This window comes from Xenia sp. Carnegie-2017, unplaced genomic scaffold (assembly GCF_021976095.1).
Source record: "Xenia sp. Carnegie-2017 unplaced genomic scaffold, XeniaSp_v1 HiC_scaffold_6, whole genome shotgun sequence".
NCBI classification, from domain to species: Eukaryota; Metazoa; Cnidaria; class Anthozoa; order Malacalcyonacea; family Xeniidae; genus Xenia; species Xenia sp. Carnegie-2017.
Window position 1 is genome coordinate 15,269,630 of NW_025813526.1, and position 11,731 is coordinate 15,281,360.

The window sequence follows — 11,731 nt, forward strand, 5'->3', positions numbered from 1 at the left end:
GAGAAAAACAATATCTAAACTATTTTAGTCTTATTGCAGTGTTTTAATCGTATTTGTGTAGACGTTTATTAAGTGTTTTACAAATGTTTTATAATGGCAGTTAGAGGAAGTTGTTCTTTATTTAAGATTCCTTTAGCAGCTAATAACCTACTTAATACAACTTAAAACATCTTGTAAGTTGTTACTTCAGCTAAAAATCTGACACACATTTTAACGCAAAGTTGCGATTGAAGTAATTTCAAAGATGAAATTCGCGACTCAACGAGTTTTCTTTAACTATAAAATGCTATATAATTAATTTTACATCAACGAACATCAACGCATCATACGCAAGCGCAGATGCATGTACACAATGTGCACCTATTTTTATTATATTGAAAAATGATGATTCATCATAACACAAGCTTCCTATTTTTATAAATATAAAAAATATTCAGTTTTACTAAATCATTTCCTCACATACACATGAAAGTATATTATATTTTTCTATTTAGGGTTTTGAGGGCATGAAAGCATATTTTGGCTCATATGATGGCCAGATAAGATTATTTCGACCCATGGAGAATGTGAAGAGGTTACAAAGAACAGCAGAAAGACTGTGTCTACCTGTAAGTATTAAATGTATTATGAAATGTAAAATATAAATTTCACCACTTTTGAAAACATGCCATTGTTTGAGTTTAACTTACTGATAAAAAAATATGCCGCCTAAAGTTGCCAATAAGGAGCATTCGCGAAGACTACGTGTACGAAGTACGTCATTTTGGCGCGAAAACATTGTTGTGACAAGAACTACTCTAGTCGTCATCAATCTGAGTGGATGTTTTGTAAAAAATTGTAGTCGCGACTACGATGTTTTTTAAAGCAAAGAAAGTAGATATGTTTTTTCATTGTGTAAGAAATTATTTGACAATACTATTTTCGACCTTCCAGGCTTTAGGTCAGAACCTTTTTTGAACGCAGATGCACATTTAAAACGAAAATATGACATTTAAAACTTCCATGTATCTCGTACGCAAAGTGAATTGTAAACGCACGTACAGTAAAATACCACAAAATACTGTAAATATATAATCCATAAAAGGTAAAATAGTCAAGATTAAGCGATATTATCGACAAATGGAGCTATTGCAGCTTCTCAAAATGTTATGTTTTTCACAGTAAAAAGCTTGCTCTGTTGGTTACAACTAAAACAACATTTTTACGAAGCGACTGCGACAGCAAACCTCCTCGTGCCATTCCCTTACACGGTCAGACTTCGTACTCGTAGTCGTACTCTTGCTAAATCTCGCTATTGTCTTATAGAAAGTTGTCAATGTTTTTGAAAGTAAATATACAGTACTGGGGCCGGTTGCACGAAGCCTGGATAGCGTTATACCTTGGATTGCAATTTAAACTTTTATAAAACCTTTTAAAAAGCAAAAAGTATAAGATTCCAACTGAACAATCACTGAAATAAAACATTGTTTTGAAGATTACGAAATTTCTTTGTCGTTAGAAAAATATAAACACCTTTTTTTACGAGTTTCAAAATTTTTGCTATCCACTTGTAAAGGGCTATCCAGGCTTTGTGCAACCGGCGCCTGAATGTTTGTTGTACGTACCTTGCACTGCATGGTGGCTGTTTTATGCAAGTATATATTTCAAAATGTCAGTTAGCGCTCCCATTGATTAAACCTTAAGTTATGGGCATAGTGTTATTGTGAAGACTTCAGAACTTTGTGCTACAAAGTGTTGTCTACACTAACAGTTTTTATACACACCACGCACGTGTTATGCACAAGAAAGCTCCACCCTTCTGCACTAACAGTTTTTATATACACCACGCACGTGTTATGCATAAGAAAGCTCCAACCTACCGTGACGTCATTGTTTGATTGATTTGCATTTTAGGGAACCTCCACTCTTTACTGTACTATAAATGTTTAATTGATAATTCATGTTAAGAGCTTTGATGGCGAGGAATTTATCAAATGCATGGTCGAGTTGGTAAAACTCGATAAAGACTGGGCTCCAAAAGAAGAAAACTGTTCCATGTACATAAGACCAACATTTATTGGAACTGGGGTAAGTTATGTTTTTCTTGTTATATTTTGCCGTCAAAATTTATAGTAAAGAAATGGTCTAAAAAAATATGTACAATCTTTAAAATAACTCACGAGCGCTTGTTTTGCCCTAGTTGCACGAGAAACCACCATTTATTGTTGCACAAGACACTACTATTTATTGCTAATATAATTTGTCTCGAGACATTTTGTAAAACGCCGTCTACTTGCTTTGTAACTCGATAATGTCGGAAGGTTGCGCGTGCTTACTTTTATTAACACTCGCCGCAAAATTGCCCTTGCTGTTGTGTTTGTGTTGATGTCCGTTTTCGGAATTTGTTTTATTTTTTTTACTGTTGTGTTTTTATTCTCTGCATGTTTCGCGCATTTATTTAGCGCAAACGAGGAGCTCTGTATCTTTCCAATAACTTCCTTAGTATTTTTTTAACAACGAGAAACGATTAATTACTTTTGAAATTATAATTTCAAATCTAAATCGGCGTTTCCACTCTTCGGAACTGGGTGCAGTCAGGTAATTAGAACTCATTGCAATGTCTAACTAAACAGAAAAAAGCAGCTAGTTTTTCTATGTTCTGGATTTTCTACTTCTGTGTTTTGTCGTCATGTTTATCGTGCGCTTAGATCTTCAATGATTGTATTTATTTCCAAATGGTGGAAAAATTAAACTTTGATTTGCAATATCGTTGTTCGCTGATACTTAACATTGTTACTAGTTCCACAACATTGTTACTAGTTCCACAACATTTTTACTAGTTCCACAACATTGTTACTAGTTTCACAACATTGTTACTAGTTCCACAACATTGTTACTAGTTCCACAACATTGTTACTAGTTCCACAACATTGTTACAAGTTCCACAACATTGTTACTAGTTCCACAACATTGTTACTAGTTCCACAACATTGTTACTAGTTCCACAACATTGTTACTAGTTCCACAACATTGTTACTAGTTCCACAACATTGTTACTAGTTCCACAACATTTTTACTAGTTACACAACATTGTTACTAGTTCCACAACATTGTTACTAGTTCCACAACATTGTTACTACTTCCACAACATTGTTACAAGTTCCACAACATTGTTACTAGTTCCACAACATTGTTACTAGTTCCACAACATTGTTACTAGTTCCACAACATTTTTACTAGTTCCACAACATTGTTACTAGTTCCACAACATTGTTACACAACATTGTTACTAGTTCCACAACATTGTTACTAGTTCACATACGCGTATGATACAACGATACGCGTATGATTACGCGTATGATACGATACGCGTATGATACGATACGCGTATGATACGAGAACGATACGCGTATGATACGAGAATGATAACCGTATGATACGAGAACGATACGCGTATGATGCGAGAACGATACGCGTATGATACGAGAACGATACGCGTATGATACGAGAACGATACGCGTATGATACGAGAACGATACGCGTATGATACGAGAACGATACGCGTATGATATGAGAACGATGCGCGTATCATACGCGTATCATACGCAAAATTATGTTAACAAATACGAGAGCGGTACTGTAAATTGTTTTGTCAATGAGTATTTTTGAGCAGAAGGCCTGTTTTGAAGGACTTCTAACAACAGTTTTTTCAATCATAAAACATCTCGCATTTTTAAAATTTTCATTACCAGCTTTACTAGAGAACGTTAAAGATAACTTTTTCCAACAGTCTACTTTTTTTCATACACCCTGTATATTTAACATAAAATAGTTATGCTAAATTTACTTTTAAGTCAAACTTTATTTCCTAAATTTTCATTTGCTACCTATTTTTGAAAGCTTGAATACTTTTTATTTTAGCCAACACTTGGTGTTAACAAACCAAAAGAAGCGTTGCTATACTGCATTTTATCTCCTGTTGGTCCATATTTTAAAACAGGCTCGTTTAATCCAGTCACTTTAATGGCCGATGCGACATACGTTCGTTCTTGGCATGGTGGCTGTGGAGACTGCAAAATGGGAGGGTAAGATTCAGACAACAAGATGGGTTTGTGAAATAGAGACAGTAATATGGTATTTTAAGTCAACAGGATGAGTGGGTGAAAAGAAGGGTTTGTATGACTGCTAGTTGGATATAAATCCTCAAATCATAATGAAAGAGTCACAGCTACACAAGCACAATGTTTAAAAGTACGCTCCACTTTTGGTCTAGTCCACTGCTCATGCTCAAACGTTTCGCCGATAATATGTTACTTATTGAAGTATTTACTTTAATTGCTGCTGGTAGATCTTATTGTCATTGCCATGACTATGAGCTCGGGCAAATAGCTGAGTCGACTGCGCATGCACTGATGATTTCGCTATTTTTTGAGTAACCCAGCTAGCTACTTCGAATTCGGTGCAAGTAGATCTAGTTCATTAGTATTAGTTAGTCATATGGACTGTTTTCATTGCAACATATTGGCACGTGTTTTTCAATTTTTTGGCACGTGTCAAAAATGTATCTTCAATGTCGTCACTTTAAAGTGCCTACATCACCCATTGGGAAATAATGTATTTAGATTGAGTTAACTATTTGGAGAACATTTGCAATATATTTTATATGAGGAAAGTTTAATCTTTCTTGACTGTTTGTCCTCAAAATTGGCTTTTTTCGTGTTTGCCGGTGAGGTGCTGTGACTGGGTCTTGTTTACCTGACGTGACGTACAATGGAGAACACGCTGCTTTTAACGCTGTAATTCAATATGAATTGTAATAAACTTGAGTTGTATTGCGTATTTTGTTATTGAATCAAGTTGTAATTGATAGTTAAGGTCCTCAAAAGAACCAGTTCACGCATAATTTCATGTAAGCTTCGGGATGAAATGCTATAAGGAAAAGTGCTACAATAATAGCGTTCGTTCAATTGTTGTACTTTTAAATTAAATAAAAATTTTCGACTGCCTTTTTTGACTCTTAAGGTTTCGTGACATACATTGACACAATGTAACCGGACAAAGGACGAAATTCTTAAAATATACCTCAGTCACTGTGTATACATCTTATTAATTTCAAGTATATTTATGCATAATAAACTTGTCAATAGAGTTGCTAATGATTAGTAATTTGTGTGTCCTCTTAAAACAAAGTCGTTTTCGAATTTTCATGAAGGAGTTGTACACTTAGCTAAAATCACTAACTACTTATTCTAAGCACATATGTTCACTCTACAATTTTTTTGAGTTGTACGTCGATTTACGTTTTTTTTAACTCAATTGCCTCACAAATTTTTCGTTTTTTGCCTCATTTATCGTTACCATTTCAAAATGTTGTGGCGTTGGGGGATGTACATGCATATAAATTTGTGTCTAAACAAGGCGTAAGAAAGTTTTAGGAAGATTGCAGAAGTATGTTTCGCAAGTCTTGTCAGTTCGATGATGAAGTGTGTGAAAAAGTAAATGGTTTGAACCCGGGAGTATCGTTACATGTTTGTAAATGTAGATCGTCCAGGTTGGTATAGTCCTGAGAAGGACTGGTTTGTTGTTGCTGACTGACGTTTCGACAACCTTAGCGGTAGTCATCTTCAGAGTCAAACCTGGACGATCTGCATTTACAAACATGAAGTGTGTGAACTTGTGACAAGTCTGGTGGGTTGGTGAGTTTATGAATTTAAGCGTATAAAAGCCGAGTAAGGAGCAATGTTTGTATGAACGAATGTTAATCAATGTTGCTTTGTCATTCCTTGGTTTGTTGGGCTGTTGTTGCTCGAAACTATATCATAATCAATTAAATAAAAAGGTATCAAATATTTGCTTTTATTCGTCTTAGAAATTATGCTCCGTCGTTATACGTCCAAGACAAAGCACATAAGAAAAAATGTGAGCAGGTTCTCTGGCTTTATGGTGAAGATGAACAAGTATGTTTTCTTGACCTTAATTCACATTCTTAAATTATACTTGTGTTATGTTTCGAAACGTTAAACTCGTTTTATCTTCTCTTTCGTCATCCACTTACCTCATCTTTCACTGATCTCATCTTTCATTTAACCGACCTTTTATCTCGTTCGTAATGATTGCTATGCACTGTTCGTTGTTTTGACGTGTGATTGCCTTTTGATTGATGCAGTTGTCTGATTAATACTATTTTCCTTAAACACGATGAATTTTTTTTTTACTTTTTTTTCTATAGATAACTGAAGTTGGCACCATGAATATATTTCTTTTTATTGAAAATGAAAATGGCGGTAAGCTTTCTTGCTCCTGACAATGAAACTTATAAACTTATGATAAGACGCAATAAAGTGATAAAAACTTAACACAGTAAGTTTTGTTGTTAAACAAAAATCGATCATTTCATTACTATTCAAGACTAACATACACTACCATGAATAAAGTCAAAGAAGCAGTAGAAATTGCCTTGGTGCAACATAACATTGCTTTTTAGTGCTTTTTTTTAAAAGCATGTTGAGTATTAGGGCAGCAGAAGTTGAACAAGGATCATGAGTCTAATTTAAACAGGCTTTATGAGTCAAAAACGTACATCTTTATTTTTATTAATTATTCTATCCCTTCTTCATATCAGAATTAAAAAAAGTAAAAGTTGGGGTGAAATATCTTTTAATGAACAAGTTTTTACGGTGTTTATATGCACAATAGAAAAATGTGACTTGAACAAGATTTGAACTCGCACCTTCGGGTACTAGTCCACCGCTCTTCCTGTTGAGCTACATGCCCACAGGGATTGAAGAGGAGTAAAATGTCTTTTAAAGTTTATGTGGACGAGATACTTATGCCACAATAGTAGTTTCAGGAGATCAAATCACGTTTAAATCACATGTTTTTCATGTGCGTATAGAGTCTGTGTCAGGATTCATATTAATGTGTTGTTTCTCTGATAGTGGCCATCTTAAAGCAGTTTTTGTCATTTTTTAAAATATGCAAGATGTACCATAACACCTATTTAGAAGATGAACTGATCTCTCCTCCTTTGGACGGTCTAATATTACCTGGAGTGACACGAAAGTCGATGATTGAACTGGCGCACAAGTGGGTACGACAAGGATTTAAATCTTTGAAACTTGGGCAATGTTATGCGAGAATATTTTTATCACTGTTTCCATTTTCGCATTACCCTTCTTTTCTGTTGAAGGAGGAAAAAATTTATAACTAAAGGGGAACGATTTTTTTGCTTTACCAAAAAATGTCAAATTTAAATCACGTGATAGACAACATTTTCTTGTGTTCGTGAGTTTGTAGTGAAGGAATGCAATGCAAATGTTAAATTTTAGGGTGAATTTAAAGTATCGGAAAGGCTATTTACGATGAAAGAATTGAAGAAATGTCTCAAGGAGAATAGAGTAGGAAATTATTGCAAATTTTTTCTTTTATGGTTTTACTGTTTTCACTTAAGTTTTAAAATTGTTCTTTGAGAAATTGGTCTTAATTTCCCACTAATGTATTTGTTTTTCATTTGCATTTTCTCTCTTTAGTTCTTAACATCTTTTTATGTTTCTTGCAAATCGAGATAACTTTGCAGAGATTCTTGATAACTCTAGCAAATACTGGCCCCAATTTGAATACGCATAAGGGTCTCATCTTCTCCTGCTACGCCATGGGTCATAACATTCCTGCATTGCTGTAACTTAGTTTTTCCACTTTATGATTTGTGTATGATGACTTTTTAAAAATATTTTCTGCTCCAAGTGCTTTCCTTGAATTTAGAATGTTGCATAGAAAAATGTAAAATTTAAGTATTTAAATATGTTGATGCGTTGATTGTATGACGGAATGAAATTTTTGTTTGTTAAATTTATCCAATGGCACACTTTATTTTTAGGTGAAAGAAATATTTGGCGCTGGTACGGCTTGCGTCGTATGTCCTGTCAAAGATATACTTTATAAAGATGAGGTATAGTTACTGTTGGAACTGTTTACATACCTTCAAAACTGAATCTGTGTCTTTCAGTTGTGAATCCTGTCAGTGGCGGCGGAATATTGATAATTAGGGAGGGGGGGCTATATTCATATATTCATATGTTATAATCCGTAAACACATATGATTTCAATAGAAACTAGTAAAGTAAAACATGCATATATGAATAGTACCCAAACTATCAATATTCCGCCGCCCTTAAATCCCGGATTAATAAAAATAAGTTGAAGTTGTTCAATTTTTAATTCAAAGTACCAACCACTCTATGGGCTGTAAGTTTTTTAAGAGAAAAATGCAACCAATGCGCTTGCCTCTGATGTACTTGGAAATGTAACAGCTTCGTACCCAGGCGCGATGCCCACACACGCCATATAACATGTTTAATTTCGAAAAATTGCACTTTCAAATCAGTCACTCGAAGTATTAAAAGAGCGTCAATTTGTTGAAAGCACCAAAGCACTTTGGTACTATAGGCTGGAAATGCTCTATGTGCAAAATGTGCTGCGGTTCTTTCTTTGATGTACCCATATTCGCCATTGTTTTGCTTAAACGACAACTAAACGTAAAAAATAAAACGACAACATCATCACAGCCATCTTGTCTTCATTTACGTAAACATTATATATTATATTTCATAAACTGATATCTGCATTGAATCTACTTTCTCGAATATATACGACTTATGATATTTTAATATAAACGGTAGAAGTGGTGCTAATAGTCCACAAACAGTAAACGGCTATATTGTCTGTCCCATTCAGTGTTTATGATTCAAATTAAAACAGCAAGGCAGCAGTTGTTCAAAACTGCGCCATTTTCAAATACTTAATCGATTAAACATTAAACAATTTATTCGACGTTCATTTGGGCTAAACGCTACCCTCTACCTAATTTTTTTCTGATATTTTTACACATCTCTTTGACATATGTGTTTCTTAGATGCTTCATATACCAACAATGGAAAATGGTCCAAAGATCGCCAGACGGTTTTACAAGGAACTTACTGATATTCAGGTAGGTGCTGCATGAATAATGTATTCATTCAACCCATATTTCGATCCTAATTTCTATGCTGTAAAATGCATACTCCATACTGTCCATTAATGAATCAATTTTTACATTTTTTTCAATCATGACTTGAAGACTAAAATGAGTTTACTGTTTATAAGTTGTTTTTTATTTCTTTCAGTATGGAAAAGTTTCCAGTCCATGGGCAAATGTTGTAAATGATTCATCTGATGAGAACGAAAATTTACAAGCTATGAGTCTAAATTAGTTGTTGTTTCTAGTTCATAGAAACCTTTTTCGTCATATGGACACTAAGAAGCTAAATATAACCCATTTGTAGAAAACCTCAATAATAAATATTTGATTGACAGAAAGAATTTATGCTCGTTACCTTTATTTGCTGAAATAAATTTTTCCTAAAATAATTATGCTAGTTGTAGCAAAGTCGGCTCGTGTTTTATTTTCCTATACAATGCAACTATTGCTTTCTTCATGTACAAATATTTTTGTATATGAAACAAAGACTTTGTCGTGGTGACAAACTTAAAGATGGATTTCAAAATAGCAAATATCATGGTGAATGGTGATAATAACAATATAATTGTTCTTAAAAGAACTGTTTTAACCAGAACACTAACCCAAAAATTCAAAGGAACCGTTATTTACAGCTAGGAAGAGACACTATGCATTTCGGCAGACTACTCGTCAGGTGTCAACGTTTGCTAAATGAGAACCTCCAAATCATGCTATATTTATAATGTTACAAAAGGTCAATGTCATCCCTACTTTTAGAGATGACACTTAAAACAGAGACAGATTAAACACGTAATCCTTTTGTCGGCAAAGGACAGGATTAGTCAATTTAATTAATACCGACTCCATGACAAGTAGCTGGAATAACGAGCGACATTTTTTAATAATTTTAAAGTTTTCATCAGAATAGCATTGGCACAGAGTGTTGCTTAAAAGATGTTTTCCAATCGCTGAATCATATAGAAAACATCTTTTAAGCAACACTCGCTGTGCCAATGCTTATTCTGATGAAAACTTTAAAATTATACGAACTGTTACAAACTATACAAACTTGTATAGAACTATGCATTTATTTTTAAGTAAATTTTACCTCAGTATTACTTCCCCAAAGTTGATATAGGTCGCAGCTAAAATTATTCATAAATTTTTTTTACCTGTAACAGGTTTAACAAGGAATAGCCAAATATCTTTGTAGCTGACTAAAGTTTTAAAAAGCAACATGCGCTAGACTTATACAAAATTAAATAAATTTGTGATAATTTCGGAGTTTCATTAGCTTTTGACGATATTTTCGCAATTAAGTTTTTTTGATGCTTTTAATAATCGATATCACTTGACTCCGCCAATTCGTAAACAGCCAGTTGTTATCAAAGTACTTAATTGCTTGTTTTAAACAAGCAATCTTATCTTAGGCTATGTCTCAGTGAATATTGTTCAGTATAATTTCGAACGGTTAATCACAAGTTAAGTTTAACAGTCCTGCGTTAAATAAAGTTTTAAGAGCATATCTTTTAATTTTTAATGTGGAACCTATCATGCTAGAATAAACAATGTATTTAACGTAAGAAAATTATAATTTTAACTTAAGTTATTCTAAGAAAGCACTTTAAGGAACAAGCGTAATAAATAAATAATGATTTTGAAGACGAGTCAACGTTCCGCAAGATGATGTGTATAAAGAAATGCTTAAAAATTTTCGTAACAATTTTTGGTGGTTTGAATTTTTGTCAGATCGAATGCTTCTATTTTTGTCTTTAAGTGGCTCAAATAAAATGAACCTAAGTGCCTTTCTAGCTTAATTTATGTATTAAAAAGTGACATACGCAATAAGTTAGCTACTTAAGAGAAACAGAGGTGTTAGATTTAGACATAATTTATTAAATTTACTATAACTTTGTTATCTCATTAGATATTGGCGTCAATTTAGTAATGAGAGTTATTTCACTTAAATATGTAATATAATTCGACGCCTTCTTTACATAAACAACGTGTTGTTATGACAATTTATATTTAGTAGTTTATGATGTCCATTGGATAAGAAATGTTTTTTATTTCGCAACGTTAAATGCAAATGCAAAAATTGTTTCCTCCCTTTGATTCATTTGTTAAAATCCACTTATCAGCAAAAACTTATTTCTAAAATATTAGAACAAGGTGTAATGTTTAATGTATCCGTGAAGAAAACGTTTTAATTTGTTCAAATCATCTTTTTGCTATGTCGGTTGTAAGTTGCCTTTAAATGGAACTGCTAGATTCCGATTCTAGCAGAATTATAATATCATCGAAGATATTTGGTACCTATATCTTCTATTGACAAGTGACATGCATGACGTCACAAAAGTAAGTTAATCAAGACTTTTCGAAACGACAGGCAACGTCCATTATCAGAAGCAATTTTGCCAACTTTGAACGGCGAAAAATATGGAACAAATGAATCAACATAAAAAAATTCCACTGATAGGTTAAAAATATTTTCTAAATTCAACATCACAAATAAAATGTTTTTGCCGTTCAATTCTCTGTCACATATTTGATCACTGTGTAAACATGTTTCTTGACAAAGTCTTTCAACCCAAATCACCTGTTCTTAATGTACTCAAGCAAATAAAGTATTTTGGCCTTCCATTTACTGGCTTACACTCATCCCAAATCCTCACAAAAATCCACCCCCTTGGTAGTGCCCTTTTCCCACACTGTGAAATACGATCCTTCTTTCGATCAACCAAACGCCTCTTCAGC

General features: G+C 33.6%; 1 protein-coding gene across 1 annotated transcript; it reads left to right on the plus strand.

Moving 5' to 3' along the window:
• The first annotated feature begins 93 nt into the window (after positions 1-93).
• LOC124457163 (branched-chain-amino-acid aminotransferase, cytosolic-like) lies at positions 94-9,227 on the plus strand. Its single transcript, XM_047007447.1, has 10 exons — positions 94-99; positions 495-608; positions 1,948-2,067; positions 3,901-4,064; positions 5,849-5,936; positions 6,209-6,263; positions 6,918-7,069; positions 7,856-7,927; positions 8,891-8,965; positions 9,141-9,227. The coding sequence occupies exons 1-10, from the start codon at positions 94-96 to the stop codon at positions 9,225-9,227; spliced, it is 933 nt and encodes a 310-aa protein (XP_046863403.1).
• The last annotated feature ends 2,504 nt before the right edge of the window (positions 9,228-11,731 follow it).

Bases quoted from the DNA above. Each gene is read 5' to 3' on its own strand.
- LOC124457163 (XM_047007447.1), top strand. The intron at 2,068-3,900 runs GTAAGTTATGTT...TTTTTATTTTAG, and splicing joins CAACATTTATTGGAACTGGG to CCAACACTTGGTGTTAACAA. The intron at 6,264-6,917 runs GTAAGCTTTCTT...TTTCTCTGATAG, and splicing joins TATTGAAAATGAAAATGGCG to TGGCCATCTTAAAGCAGTTT.